At 31.7% G+C, this 16,266-nt stretch overlaps 1 protein-coding gene across 1 annotated transcript; it reads left to right on the top strand.

Annotated features, from left to right (window-relative positions):
- Positions 1-8,827: 8,827 nt before the first annotated feature.
- LOC129312111 (S-adenosyl-L-methionine:benzoic acid/salicylic acid carboxyl methyltransferase 2-like) lies at positions 8,828-10,895 on the top strand. The gene is made up of 4 exons (XM_054954702.1): positions 8,828-8,964; positions 9,112-9,516; positions 9,638-9,892; positions 10,172-10,895. The coding sequence occupies exons 1-4, from the start codon at positions 8,890-8,892 to the stop codon at positions 10,547-10,549; spliced, it is 1,113 nt and encodes a 370-aa protein (XP_054810677.1). The 5' UTR covers positions 8,828-8,889; the 3' UTR covers positions 10,550-10,895.
- Positions 10,896-16,266: the final 5,371 nt, after the last annotated feature.

The raw sequence follows: 16,266 nt of genomic DNA, 5'->3' as shown, positions 1-16,266 counted from the left end.
GCTTCAATTAAGGTCATAATTCTTTTGCCCAAAAAAAAAAAAAGGAAAGCAAAATTCCAGGGTTCTTCTTACCTCTTTGATAATATGCGCCTCAGAATGGTCAGCCGACATTTGGTTCTTTTTTTTTTTTTTTGGGATGAGACATTTGGTTCTTCAAAACACGTAGTTTTGGCGAGAAGGGCATTGAGATGTGAGAGGTGTGAACTCAACAAAATGACGAATAATGACGTCTTCAAACTGACAACGATGTCTGTTTATTAAATGTTTCTATAATTCTAAATAAATATATCAAAAATAATTTATAAATAAAATAAATAGTTGTAAAATTCTTATATGGCTTCTTTTCTGAGCGCTTCACATGTCTCCTGTTTCATTAAATCCACGTCTCGTTCTAACGAGCCCAGGTCCACACCAGGACATTAGCTATAGAATCGAAATATGGGTGGTTGAAATTTTGCCTTTGAAAATATGCGTACACTGTACACATTGACATCATACGCATCATCTATGTATTATATATGTAATTGAAAATTTACACTCCCCTCACTCCAAATATATATATATATATATAAATATTTTTTTTAAAAGTTAGATATTAAAAAAATATGTTATGTGATATTTGTTGAAGTATTGAAAAGTGCATAAATATGATAGCCTATACAATGACATTTATAAATTAGCCACTTTGAATTCTCCTATTATTTTTTGCGCAAACAGATACTTCAAAGGACAGAGAAAGACTAACTACTCTTTATTAAGCAACCATTCTTTATATTCTTGATGTCACCACGTGACTACATGTTAGATAAATTCTATATTAAAATATATTATGCATGTATCATGTTGAATTTGGTAATTCAAATTAAAACAGATACTATCATTTGAATCAATAGGTTTTTTTTAAAAAATCTATGAGACATCGTTTTCACTCATAAAAAATATGGATTGTAAAATATTAAAAAGAAAAAAAACATAATCATCAGTCCTTGTAGTTTTATCAAGTTTTATTTTTAATTCTTATAGTTTTTTTAATGTTTTTAATCCCTATAATTTTAACAAGATTGGGTGACGTTTGTTATTTAAATCCATATAGTTTCAATGTTTTCAATGTTTTTAATTTGTTGAAAACAGAAAAAAAAAAAACTAAAGAGACTAAAAGTAAAATTTGATAAAATTATAAAATTAATGATTGTATTTTTTTTTCAGAAAAGAATCATACACAAAGTGCACAATATATTAAATATATATAAGGTATTGCAAATTATAACACAAATTGTACAATAAAATAATAAACAATAAAAGAGCAAGGCACATGGATATTGGAGTAGCTCACCATAATATTGTCCTTTATATTTGCTTAATTGATACACCGCCAAGATCACGAGATTGAGATTACGACCAGGGTCATCAATTTAGCGACAAGTAAATAAAAACAAAGAGAAAGGGAAGACCAAAGGCCAGAAGCATAAAGGAATTGTTTTATTAATTCATCAATTCAACCAAGTTCATCGCTTAATAATTGACAATTGAATTATGAAATTATTTGAGTATTTGATGATGGGCAGCTGCAATTTGAATTCTCATACGCAACATAGTATACATATATTCTTAACTCAAATGAAAAAAATTACATAATATAATATATTTTATTTTATTTATAAATAAAGAAAACATATTTTTTACATATTAATTTTTTCAACTTTTTATATATTAGTCTATATTTATTAAAAAGAAAGTAGATCTTATGTTTAGTATCAAATACACACAAACATACTTTGGTGGAATTGAAAATATATAACTCCTATATTTTACTAAAAAAATTAGGGGGCCATGACCTTCCAGTCCATCCTATCTTCATTGCTGCATCTCCATGTGGCATCCTCCTCACTTTCTTCTTTGATCTATTATTGGTTTAGAGAGAGAGAGAGAGAGAGAGAGAGAGAGAGAGAGAGAGAGAGAGAGAGAGAGAGAGAGAGAGAGAGAGAGATTTTCCACCTTGTTAGGTGTGGGAGGTTATGTCGTGTTGAAAGACCAGGCACGAGACAACAATGGACTTGGGAGCAATAGTGAAGGCGACAATCACAGCACACTGCAAGTTTGAGCAAGATTTCAACAAGGTTAAGTGGTTCTAGCTGAGGCACAAGTGTAATGTCTATTTTAACATTATCAATAATCACTATAATCATAATGCATAATAGTAATTAGGAGTCATCAAGTTCCTCAGTTTACCTTAATCATAGAAAGATTAAACAAAAATTAAAAGTTTGAAATACATTTGAAAATGTTTGGGATCCAAAGAAAACCTTCAAATTGATACTTTGAGCTCAAATTAATTAGAATTTAAAAGTATAGGAAGCATGGAAGAATATAAGAATGAATCATACAATAAAATAGGGGTAAAAAAGTCACTTTTGCATTTTTGACACATATGTTGCAGCTTGTGGCATAAAGTGCTTAGTTTTGCCCTTATGCCATACATCATGGCTTGTGTACAATATGTCATGGCACATGTGCCATTTCATGACAATATTTTTGTTGTCATGATAGCTTTTCAAAGTAAATTTTTGACACGCGCCATTTTCGCATTCAATGTTTGATTGGAGTGATTCAAATGTTTACAAGAAATTTATTCAATAATCTAGCTAATGGCACTAATTTCATTTCAATCCAAAATTATATTTGAAAATTAAACACCTGATGCCAAATGACCATTTTAAAAGCAAATTTCATGTATACAAGTGCCCAAATCTCAAAACTTATACTATTAATTAACTTTGGGGTTTAAACTAAGTCTAATAGGCTATTGTACACCTGATTGAATAGATATATAGATAATAAAACATCACATGCAAGATTTGACCACTTAAAGCCCCGATTTCACATAAATAAAAACCATTTCATGAAATTCACCATATTTCATTATTAGGTCAAATCTTCACAACACATCACATCTAATCACCATAAACATACACTTATATTCCTATTTTAGTCTATTTTCACAATTTTTTCTCCAAACATACATGCTAGGCTAAAATATCATAATATACACTATAAGTTTAGTTCAACCATATATGTGCATTTCTACTAACTTTATATTTGTACTAACATTTTGGCCCTTACACGTGTATTCCAAAACATATATTTTTGGGCTAAAATATCAAATACATAACTCATAAATTCACCATGCAAAAAGAAAAAGTGAAATCCCTAATTGGTAACCATATGTCTATATTTGCATTCATGTACACAAAAGAAAAACTCAAAATAAGGGCATTACTGATAGTAAACTAGATACTCTTTGCTTGGCTCTTTCCTTAGCTCCTTTTCATCTCTAAACTTGTAAAAAGTAATCATGAGGTGGGAAAATGTCCTAGTAACTAAAAATAGTTTACATTTATATGTTCAAGTGTAAACAAATAAGTGAAGTGGGGTAAATAAATCAAAGTTTCCTGCATTATTATGTAATAACAATTATCTCATGCATGATTATGAATTCCATCCAAACCTCTGCTACATCATGATTTTCACATACACAGATAACATTAACATGCATTACCAATGGCATCATAATCATGCATGTGCAAGTCACATTATTACATTATATCAAATAAATATGCTATAATGCCAATGTAATAACATTACATTCAATAATACTTTTACCTTATAGTTAAAAATACAATTTAAGCATGCATTACATATCTTTTTAGAAATTCATTTCTTTTCTTGCTCTACAAGTTCTAATTGTATATCTATATAATCTATTATATGGTTCACAAATAACTTGTAAATAATTTCACAAGGCAATAAATAGTATAAATCATCTAGTTACCTTAACTTTTTTGACACAAAAAGAGTTACATGTGGCTAATGTAAGCTCCTACAACTTCTTTAGCTAAATTTAACTATATTTAGCTATCAACAACCCATATCATCTATCGTTGAGCTATTCGAAGCTACAGCCCACTTATTATCCTCACTTAGCACTTATAAACTAAGTTACTCACTTAATCCACTCTTATAACTTCAAATTCCCAAAATCAAGTTAGGGTTTTTTCAAATTACAATGCCCAATTATTAAGCTTCATAAGATCATTTTCCCAAAGACAAAGAAACTCAAATCAAATTCTAAGAGTCACAAGCAAGCCTTTAAACATGGACCCCTAGCTTCTTTGAGTCAGTAACAACTCTAGATACTCCAGATCTTATGAATACAAGATGGAAGGTAGAAGAGAGCAATAAGAAGCCTACCCAAGAGTTTAAAGGTCCAAACTAAATTCCAAGATCACCTAATTTGAAGCCTTAGTATAGGATTCCCTTTCTCCCTCAAGCTCCCTAAAACCCCACCTTTCTTATGATTTCTCAAATTGAAATTACACAATTCTTAATGCTAAAATTGTGCCATATGCCACAGCATGTGGTGTACTTATTGTGGTATGTGGCACAGTGAGCAACTCTCACTTTTCCTCATGCCATTTGAACCCGATTCAATCTAACTTCCATCCTCGTTCAACCTTGAAGTTATCTAATGACCCATAATATCAATTAACACCTCTAAAAATATGATTAACTTACTAATTTTTCTTTAATTAACTAATAGGTTTTGGATTAGAAAACTTAGGATGTTACAAGTGACATGCAATGATACTCATTTGCTTCACTATAATCAATGATGTGGGTAGAGTGGGTCGATAATAAAATGATAAATCTGAAACTTTGGCACTTGTTGATCGTGCTACGGCCATAGGAGGAGACAATGCTATTCCAGTTGTGACTTGATGACTACCGTGTAATTCTAGAAGACCTTGTTGGCATCATCGAAGATGAGGTCAATGGTGCCAAAGATGACACTATCGTGGTAGAACTAGTAGTGAACTATGTTCATGAGTCAACCCATAATGCTTCCTTATTGGAGAAATTCTCCTTCTATTCAACCAGTAAAGCTTCCACCTTTCAACATCAAGGACTTCAAATCCCTAACTCCATGCCCAAATTTCTTTAGGTTTTTGATGAAGGTTCTCAAGACTTATTGTTCAGATTCTATGCTTTTTTTATGCTAGCTCCTATGTTGAACTTTGGAAATCAAGAACTCATGTTTGAATTTGTTGCAAGGGTTTAGATCTATTAAAATTGGAAGAGAAAATGAAGAAGATAGCACTAAGAGAAGTTAGTTAGCGTCTGAATGATTCTTCAATATCTCTCTCTCATGTGACACGAAAAATCAAGGAAGAAAGTGAAGGACGCTACATGGACATACCACCTTAGCATAGAGGGTCAATTAAGGGCCAAACATTTGGATTTATTAAGATTGGGCAACATTGCTGTGTTTTCCAAAACATTAAGGGGACACATTGCACCTTCAAAAAATTAGGAATACCAATTGCACCTTGCAAAATACTTTGGGTACAGATTTGCACATTAACTATATTTTTTTGGTAAAAGATCAATCATATATTAAAAAGCTAGAAAAAGACATCTAGTAAGTTCATGTTAGGAGAAATAAAAACAACTGGTGAAGAAGAAGTAGCAATAGTAATCAAAGTAAAAAGAGAAAGAAATTGAAAAATATCTTGGCCAACAAAGCTCTTATAAATAGATTGGCAAAAGAATTCTTTTGAAAGATTGTAATTTTTAGTTACTGGGGGTGTATGCAACAAAAAGTGATTGTTGTAATATAAAATTATAGGGAGAATGACATTTAAGACTCTCTTGAAAGAATTTATTATACTAAGGGTCTATCAGTTTTGCATACGATATTATCTTGTGAAAACACGTATATATTATTGTTAAAAGAAAAACTTTAACTTGTTAAATTTTTAAATAACAGTAACAGAAAATATAAGTTAAGGTTCAGCTTTTCACAATAACATATACGTGTTTTTACAAGATAATAGCTAATACAAAATTAATGGTTCTTTATTGCAATAAATTTATTTACGAGGGTCTTAACCATCATTCTCCTACCTATATTATGCATGTTCCAAGTGCATCGCTTTTTTTTTTTTTAAAAAAACATATCTTGATATTTATTATTTTTTATTTTTAAAACAAATGGGCTCAATTGGGATAGTTTCAAGCATTTATATAAGTGCCGTTTAAAAATAAACTTTTCTCCAACTTTCATAAGGTACTTAATTAGAATATCAAATTATTACTCTTATATATAATTTTAATAACTTTAACTGAACAATAAATAAGGCATGATGATGAGGTTCCCTTAAATTAATAGGAATAGAATTGAAATATTAAATGTTTGAAACCATCTAAAAACATTAACTTATTTTAATTTGTGTGAAAAATTCCAAAACATCCTACCAAAGGGACTGAAAAGAGTGCTTGTTTGGCTTGTACGTCCTGCAAATTAATTTGGGAAAATCAAAGTGAAGGACTTCTAGAGTATTTTATTTAAAAAAATGATTAAATAATTTTGAAATTACTTTGCAGGACCAAGGGATCAAAATATAATTAAATTTTAATTTGAAAAGATAAAATTATCCTTCATTTCTTTTTTTTTTAAATCCCCCCGCCATCACCAATTGTTGGAGTTTCCGCTTAGATGATTGGACCACCTCACCAGACTAGATGCTAGAGCTCCGGCATCAAACTGCCTGTCAAAGCTTTGACACCATTAACTAAACGTGTAAGGGAGATAAATTAATTTTTTTAAATGTTGCCAAGGAGGGTTTGAATCCACATCCCCTTGGCCACTAAAAGTATAATTAGCTACTATGCTAGCAATGCCTTTCAATTATATAATACAATTCTTTATATATATTTTACTTTGTTCTCACTTTCCTTGCCAATACTTGTCAGGAGCTTAATGATTACTTGTTAAATTACTAATGTGACTTGTTAAAAAATTTAATATGCACTAATTTTTATAAATTTTTATTTATTTTTATTACCAAAAACTTACATATCAAAAGCTAATATAAACTTTTTATTTTACTAAAATTTACTTGTTAAATTATTAAGAGAAATTTTCAAAGTTAGTAACGGAACTTGTTGTTTCACAAATGGCTACTTGTTAAATTACTAATGGGACTTATTAAAAAAATTTTAATATAGAGTGGTTTTTATAAATTTTTACTTGTTTTTATACAAAAAGTTTATATGAACTCATTATTTTACTAAAATTTATTTTTCAAATTATCAAGAAAAATTTTCATAGTCAATAATGGGACTTATTATTTTACAAATAGTTACTTGTTAAATTATCAATGGGGACTTGTTTGTTAAATTATCAAGAAAAATTTTTAAAGTTAGTAAGGAGATTTTTTATTTCACAAAGGGTTACTTGTTAAATTATTAATGGGGATTTGTTAAAGAAATTTAATATGAAATAATTTTTATAAATGTTTGCATATTTTTATCAGTAAAATTTTACATGTCAAAAGTTTATATGAATTTGTTATTTTGCTAAAATTTACTTTCCAAATTATCAAGAGAAATTTTTGAAGCTAGTAACAAGACTTGTTATTTCACAAATGGTTACTTGTTAAATTATTAATGGGAACTTGTTAAAGAAACTTAATATAAAATTATTTTTATAAATATTTATTTGTTTTTATTACTAACATTTTACATGTTAAAAGCTTATATAAATTTGTCGTTTTGCCAACATTTACTTGTCAAATTATTAAGAGAAATTTTCAAAGCTAGTAATTAACAGGACTTATCATTTCACAAATAGTTACTTGTTAAATTATTAAAAAAAATTAAAACTAGTAACGAGACTTGTTATTTCATAAATAATTGCTTGTTAAATTACTAATGGGGACTTGTCATTCTTGATAATAAAAATAAGTAAACATTTATAAAAACCAATACATATTAAAGTTTTTAACAAGTTTCATTGATAATTTAACAAGTAGCTATTTGTGAAATGATAAATAACTATTAAGCTCTTGATAAGTATTGACATGAAAAGTAAGAATAAAGAAAAACATATATATATATATATATATAAAGATTTTATTATATAATTGAAAAGAATTGCTAATTTAATTGCTAGCTAGCTATTTTTTTGGTGGCTAAAGGGATGTGAGTTCAAACTTTCTCTTGGTGAGCTTAAAACAAAAATATTTATTTTGTCCTTCTCGTTGGGTCTGGCCACCAGCTTTGGCGAGCAGTCTGACCATCCGTGCCAAAGCTTCGACGCCTGGTGATAGCGAGGGAATTTTTTTAAAATGAAGAGTATCTTTGATTTTTCATATTAAAATTTAATTACATTTTAATCGCTTGATCTTGTTGAGTAAACTATAAATCATTTAGTCATTTTCTGTAAATAAAATGCTCTAAAGCTCCTTTACTGTGATTTTCCCAATTAATTTTCTAATCAATCATGTCATTATCACCTGATGAGGATCACGTAAAAGGTAATACACGACGCTCGCATGTACGCATCGCATGACCTATACAAGCGTGATATATTAAATGTAATGTCCGTAGGACCTCGATCGTAGTTCAATGGAGCAAAGCGACAACATGAGGTTTGTTGAAGAAAATAATTTGATTAAATTTAATTTAAAAAAAAAAAAAAGCGCTGGGAGCATGCACAAAAGTCACAACATGGCCAACGTTACGGAATCCGACTCTTGATGAGCTCAACGCTGCTTATCTAATATCAGTGACAGAGTCACTCACACACACACACAGACACACACAAAGTTAATTTACAAGACAACCAATGATACTGTTTATAAGTGGTTAATACTGAGTAAAATGTGGGGCCCGCGTCTAACTTGGAAATCATGTTTTCTCCCACGTACGAAAGAGCCGCAGCATCTATAAATAGATTACTCATAACACACAAAAACACACACAGCAGGGGATACTTAAGAAATCATTAAAAAAAAAAAAACAATCACAGAGAGAGAAGACGCCAAGAATATGGAGGTAACTCAAGTGCTGCACATGAATGGGGGCATGGGAGAAGCAAGCTATGCAAACAATTCCTTAGTTCAGGTATCATTCATTAAGTACCACTTTTAATGGATTGCATCTTCCTTGCTGCACCAATATTTCGGAGAATTGAAACTATATGATCAGTAAACTAATTGATCAGTAACACAGAATGCAACTTAGTAACTCTATTTTGGTGATGGGAAACAGCAAAAGGTGCTGACACTGACAAAGCCGATTCGAGAGGAAGCCATAACCAACTTGTGCCGCAGAAGGCTCCCTGAAAGACTAGCGATTGCAGACCTGGGTTGCTCTTCTGGTCCAAACACTTTCTTTGTGGTTTTTGAAGTTATCAAAATAGTGGAGAAGCTTTGCCGAGAGCTTAACCATCAGTCTCCAGAATACCAAGTCTTCTTGAACGATCTTCCAGGAAATGACTTCAACAACATCTTCAGGTCTCTTGGAAGCTTCAACGAAAAACTCAGTGATGAAATGGTTTCTGGGGTTGGTCATTGCTTCTTAGTCGGGGTCCCTGGTTCCTTCTATGGCAGGGTTTTTCCTTCAAAAAGTCTCCATTTTGTCCATTCCTCTTATAGCCTTCAATGGCTATCTCAGGTGTTATATATTCTCTGGATTGAATTGAGATTGTTGATATCTTTTTTCCTTCTCTCATAAATTGCAAACAATATTATATAGAGTGAAATGTTTGATTGATGATGATTGGTTAATGCATAAGGTTCCCGAGGGCGTGGAGAACAATAAGGGCAACATCTACATGGCAAGCACAAGCCCTTCAAATGTGTTGAAGGCTTATTACCAGCAATTTCAAAAAGACTTTTCATTGTTTCTCGAGTGTCGCGCAAAGGAAGTGGTGGAAGGGGGTTACATGGTGCTCACATTTTTAGGAAGAAAAAGCGATGATCCCTCTAGCAAAGAATGCTGCCTTGTTTGGGAACTTATGGCTAAAGCTCTCAATGATATGGCCTCCGTGGTACCCATTATATTTTTCTAATTTTAATAGCTTCCACCGTCGTCCTTTTCATAATAGATGAGATGTGAGCCATTGGTCCCATTGCTGTCGTTTTACTAAACACATTAATGAATTATTGGTCCCCTTTCCATCCTTTTAGAAAGCTTATTATGGCTAATATGAATGAGCCATTCTCCGTCTCTATCCATTCAAAAATGAAACTAACCGTTGTTGATTTGAAATACTGATTTTCAAGCAAAAAATACCCGTAATACTAATTTGTTTTCCTATGACTTACAGGGAATGCTGAAAGAAGAGGAAGTGGACTCGTTCAATATACCCCAATACACACCATCCCCATCTGAAGTGGAACAAGAGATAGAGAAAGAAGGGTCATTCAACATCAATCGCATGGAGGTATCATCAGTGAATTGGAATGCGTACGATGACTGGAACGCAGTAGACAGTGAATTTAGTAAGTCTGAAGTAGAGAGTGACGGTGGATATAATGTCACAAAGTGCATGAGAGCTGTGGCCGAACCTTTACTGATCAGCCACTTCGGAGAGGGTATCATCGAAGAAGTTTTCAAGAGGTACCAAGAGATCTTAACAGACCGTATGTCCAAAGAGAAGACTGAATTCATCAACGTCACCTTGTCTGTGACTAGAAAAGCATGATCACCAAGATTCACCGTACTTTATATTTGCATATTTGAAGACTTAAGCTGTCTTGAATAACTTCCTTGGTCTTTTGAATTGGAGTTGTGGATAGCTTTATTTATGTGTGTTGAAGCCTGGGATTTGTGATGTTTGATTTGCATATGTAAATGTGAAAGCAAAGGTCGCTCCAACATTACCATCTCCCTAATCAATAGGTTAGGGAACAAAGTTGCCGGTTGCTTGCGACTTGAGAGAGACCTAGCCGAGTGGCCGAAGCATTGGCCAAGAGTTGTATGTTGGTTTTCCTGGAGCTTTTATGATACAGGCTGTGCTTTGAATTATACACTTTTATTGCTTTATTGTCGTAGGTTTACTTTCATGGCTTCTAGCCATCCCATTCCGTTCTATTCTACTTCCACAAAAAAAAAAAAAAAATCCCAAACATTACCTTAGGTTTTCCTAGTTTTTTATGTAAAAAAAATAAATTGGCTCTGAAACTATTAGTCCAACAACATTTAAGGCCCTAAACTTATTTTTGATGTATTATTCTTCATCAACTTTTGAAAGTAGTCTAACACTTACTATTAATAAAAATTAACTTTAGTCATTAATTGAATGGAAAATGACAAAAAAAAAGATCTCAAAAATTATAAAAAGGATAGAAAATTACAATAAATAATCTAAAAATTACATATAAGGACCCAAAAAGACCAAGAAATTTTTATTAGTCATTTTCTATAACTTTTAAGGTCATTTTTTTTGTTATTTTCTTATTAACTAATAGTCAAAGTTAATATTTGTAATGGTAGGGACTAAATTACATCATTTTTAAAAGTTAAAGGAAAATATTACACCAAAAATAAATTTAGGGTCTGAGCCATTTTTAAACCTATACTTTACGGGGCCAATTTACTCTTTTACCTTTTTTTATTCCTTTCTTCGTGTGTAATATTTTTTTATTGTTAGTGTGTCATATTATTTTTAAAAAAGTATGAAATAACTCTTTTTAGGCCAAATTTTATTTTAAGCTAAGGTATAAATATACCCTCAAAATTTCATGTAGACACACCTAATATCCTTCAATTTTTTTGATGCAATGTCATCCCCAACATTTTTCAATTTAATTTATACAAGTGATCACCTGCTATTAGGATTTAACTTTAACAAGTGATAAGTGCTGACTTAATATATTAAAATTGAAAAATAGAAAAACCTTAACAAGTGATAGGTGCTGACTTTTTTTAATTTGATTAGTAAATGCATTAGTGGCCTTGATAAAAAAACTGATCAATTGAGACTCTCCCTCAAAGGTTAATGAGGAGAGATATAATTAAAAAACACATTTCTCTCAATGTGTTTTAATACTAATATATAAATTGATGATAAATCACTTCAATAATCACTAGTGCAAAATTGAATTTTAACAATATAATTTAGTAGGGAAACATAGTTGGATGAATGCCAGGTGAACAAGTGTTGAATATGATAATGTGGTTAAAGAGTTTTTGAAATTTGCTAAGAAAAATACTGTTGATACTAATGGTAGGTTTTATTGTCCTTGCATTAATTGTTTGAATGAGAGGAGACTAAGTGTTGCCGAAATAAGAGAACATTTGATTTGCGATGCGATTTGCTAGAATTATATGGTATGAATTTAGCATAGTGAACGATTGAATCCTAGCAGTATGTCTTAATGTATGACAGTTGATAACACTGATAATGAAGTAGATATAGATGAAGATTGGTTAGAAGACATGATTAGTGATGTTGGGGAAGAAACCTTTGAGCGAGCACATGTTTATGAAAACTTGTACACTAACACAAAGAAGCCTTTATACCTAAAGTGCACCGATTTCAGTATATTATCTAGGGTGTTAAAACTGGTTTTCTTAAAGGAAAGAGTTAGGTGGAGTGATAAGAGTTTTACATGATTGCTAGAACTTCTCCAACTAATGTTTCCAAAAGGTGATGTACTACCAAATCTTACTATGATGCCAAGAATATTTATGCCCAATGGGTATGAAATATAAAAAGATACATGCATGTCTTAATGATTATGGTCTATACAAAAAAGGGCTTGAAGAGGAGGAGAAGTATTCAAAATGTGAGGCATCATGGTACAAAGAGAAAGGAGGTCCAATGTTCGCCCTCCCTCTTCTTAGAGTTTACACCCTAAGTTTCCCTGGTGGGGTGAAGAGTGGGACTATCTTAAGCCTAATTTACTTAGGACAAGGTACACTGGTAGTACAACCATCCTAAAGCCTTCTTAATGATTGAATTCTTATGGATTTGGTGTAAAGTGTACCCTTGAGACTCAATCCTATAACCTCTCCTACTAAGCAAAGAAGCGGGTAACATTAGTACCATTGAGTTGATCAACTTAATGGTAGCAATGTTGCCCATTAAAAAGGTGCTCCATTAGTAAAAATATGTCATGTGCTTTACAGTGCATGGCAGCATATGCCGTGACACATGACATAGAATGGGAGCTTGTGGCTCTATACCACATACCATGGTGTATGGTCCCTTCATTAAAGTTACTTGTTTGATTTTAATTCATGCATTGAAGGTTATGAATGCAAAAAAAAGCTTCCATTGTGCATTGCTTATATGAGAATGATTTTGAATGGTTTTAAATGAGCCTTGAGATCCTAAACCTTTTAAAACATACATACTCTTATTAATCAGTTGTGGTGTTGTGGTGATTGTGTTAACCTTTCTTAATATCAAGTGGATAGTGGGAGAGGTTACCGATATTAGTTTTTCAAGTTTCAAGATTTGGTAATTTTGATTCTTTGCTTCATTCATCTTTAGATATGGCAACTTATATTCATTCATTACATAACTCTTTCCTTTTCGCTCACTTTATTTTCTAATTTTCATCCTTAAGAGGCAAGAAATAAATAATGAGGAGAGGTACTCAAGCTAGACATGTATTGGTGAATGAGAAAGAGAAAATGCTAGAAGTTCAATAAGTAGAGTCACCATCGAGAGATAGGCGTGATGAATTGCTAGAGGAATTTTAGAATATGATGGTTGATATAAGGCAGACTATCCTGGACCATGATGCAATATTAAGGGACAAAGTACAAGAAGAGAGAGTTGTGTACCAAGATAGGCCTATGCAAGAGGAAGCCCAAAGTAACCTAGACCATCTTAGGGTTTAAGTAGTAAACCAGAGGTTAAGGTAGTACTAATCCACCCATGGATCGAGTATGGAAGACTTTTGTGTGATTAGCCCACTTACTGTTGACAGTGTACTGTCTTCTTTAACATTACCAAACATACAGGACACAAGACATAAGACACCATTATAATAACCAAGATTAATAAAATTCCTTATATAAGGCTATTATAGAAAATAGTTTAAGAAATTAGGATCCTAAGAAACCTTTTTAAAAAAACATTTGAGCTCAAGCAATAGTTAAAAACAATTAAATAATATAGTGAAAGCATAGGAATCAAATAACACTACAAACAAACTGGTCTCACACCTAGACATAAAATGGTCTATTTGCCTTTCAAAACAACTATAAGGGTGTCTAAACCCCTAAAACTAGTGTCAATAACCTTGAACCACTTGAACTAACTCAAATGGACTACAAATAACTTGATTACACAGGTAATCAACAACAACAACATTCCATGCAAGAATTGGCTATCAAAACCTTAAATCTAACATAAATTCAAGGGATAACAACAATTCTCAATAAACATCCCTATGGCCATTCCAAAGCACAATCAATACAAAAATATCACTTGCACTTTTATCTCAACCTCCCATAACTAATACATCACAGTTACAATATCTCGAGCCAAGATACCTAGTTTTACATAACAATTCTCATGCAAATGACCTCAAAACAATAGATGATCCTAAGTTGGTATAAAGATAAATCATTCATTTCAATCCAAAATAGAGTGAGAGGACTATACAAACTCAAGTCCCTTAATTCTCCAAAGAACCTTCGTTTCCTTTGCCTCTATCGAAACCTTTACTTGTAAAATGTAACCACAAGATGAGTCGAGAACTCAGTAACTAAATAATCTAAACAAGCTACTCGTGTATAAGAATAGTTAGTGAGTCTGTGAAATGGTATTTAAAACATATATTCCATATATGAAAATAACACAACACACACATGGATTTACAATAGAGAGATGCATGATCAACATACCATTTTATATCCTTCTTATTTCTTTTGACTAAATCTATGGGCTGATAATTTAATAGAACTTAATCCATGTGAGTAGATTAGCTGAAGCTCACCAATCATAGGAAGCAGTTCTAGTTAAGGACGTCTTCACCCACTACAGACCATAAATTCCCCCTTCCTAGGAATACCCTAGGTGACGTATGCCTAATCTATTTCAAATAGTATTATAACTTCTAAACAAATATAAAACTGTGCACAGGGCCCTCCATGATGCCAGTGTACTATATGGAGTTTTAAACAATATCCCTTAACAACACTAAAGTGAACTCCTACCCTCTTATAATGATCATGCCAAACATATTCTTAATCATTTCACATATAGCCATAAATTTATAATTTACACTTAAATAGTCATTTTCACTACCAATCATATAATTTCACAAGTACATATACATGAACATAGGATTTAGCATAAAACTTTTAAAAACCATAATTATGCAAAACATAATTATCCATTAATCATTTACTAAGAATATACTAGTTCAAAGTAATAGATGAATGAACTTTTACAACAACACACAACTGTCCAGACATGCAAGTAACAACCTTAGATAATTTAGTTATCTCAATCTTTTTATCACTAAAAAGGTTACCACGGTCAAGCAATAGCCCTACATATATCCATTAGTGTATCAATATTTGATCAATATTTAATCTATAAGATTAAACATTTAACATCAATTCTCACTTAAACAACCCGTTTAAATCACTAAACTTTGGGTACCCACTATATCCAAGATGTAACATCCTAAGTTTTTAAATTATGAATTTTTAGTGTTTCCAAGGATATTTTAATCAATTTAGATAAATTATTAATTAATGATGTTTATGGGAGGCTAATATAATTTTTGAATCTTTAGACAGCCTTAGAAGAAGGATAGGTTTGAGTAGGCTATGGCATGAAGGTAGGTTTAAATTGATAAGGAACGCTTTGTGCTATAAGCCGCGGTGGGTGTGCAAAAATCAGCATTTATCAGTTTGTGAAAACAAACTGAAACTAAAGGGAAGAAAGAAAGAAAAATCAGAGACGACGGAGAGAGCTTATGTACTGCTAGGGCACAATCTTTAAATCATGTTGGAAGCATTTGGAGCTTGAGTCATCATTGGGTAAGCTTCCCTTTCCTTTCCCTTTCCATTTTATGCTAAAACTCTAATTTTTAGGGTAATGAGGGATTTGATCTCAGTTTTCTTGGATTTAGACTGAACCCATTAACTTATTTAAGGTTTTGGGGAGTTAAATCAAGCCTTTAACTCTAGGTTTATAAGTTTTATCATGATTTATAATTTTAGAGGGTTTAGAGGAACTCTTGGCATAATTTGATAATTTTTGGACAATGTGGATAGTTGGATAGTAATTTTGATATGTTGTGGTGTTTAATAGGATGATTAGAGTATTTTGACAGGGTTGATATTATTAGATAAGGAATTTAAGTGTTATTCGGAGTAATAATTGACAATTGTCACTTGATTGTGTAGATTGAGTGTTGCTCGAGCTATATCATGCACATATGTGTGGAG

This window comes from Prosopis cineraria, unplaced genomic scaffold, assembly GCF_029017545.1.
Source record: "Prosopis cineraria cultivar Desert tree isolate PC_DT_omini unplaced genomic scaffold, ASM2901754v1 PC5, whole genome shotgun sequence".
NCBI classification, from domain to species: domain Eukaryota; kingdom Viridiplantae; phylum Streptophyta; class Magnoliopsida; order Fabales; family Fabaceae; genus Prosopis; species Prosopis cineraria.
Note: the sequence above shows the minus strand (reverse complement) of the source record. Positions and strands in the feature narration are given on the sequence as shown.

Bases quoted from the DNA above. Each gene is read 5' to 3' on its own strand.
- LOC129312111 (XM_054954702.1), top strand. From the start codon at position 8,890: ATGGAGGTAACTCAAGTGCTGCACATGAATGGGGGCATGGGAGAAGCA. The intron at 9,517-9,637 runs GTGTTATATATT...TTAATGCATAAG, and splicing joins GCCTTCAATGGCTATCTCAG to GTTCCCGAGGGCGTGGAGAA. The intron at 9,893-10,171 runs GTACCCATTATA...TATGACTTACAG, and splicing joins TCAATGATATGGCCTCCGTG to GGAATGCTGAAAGAAGAGGA.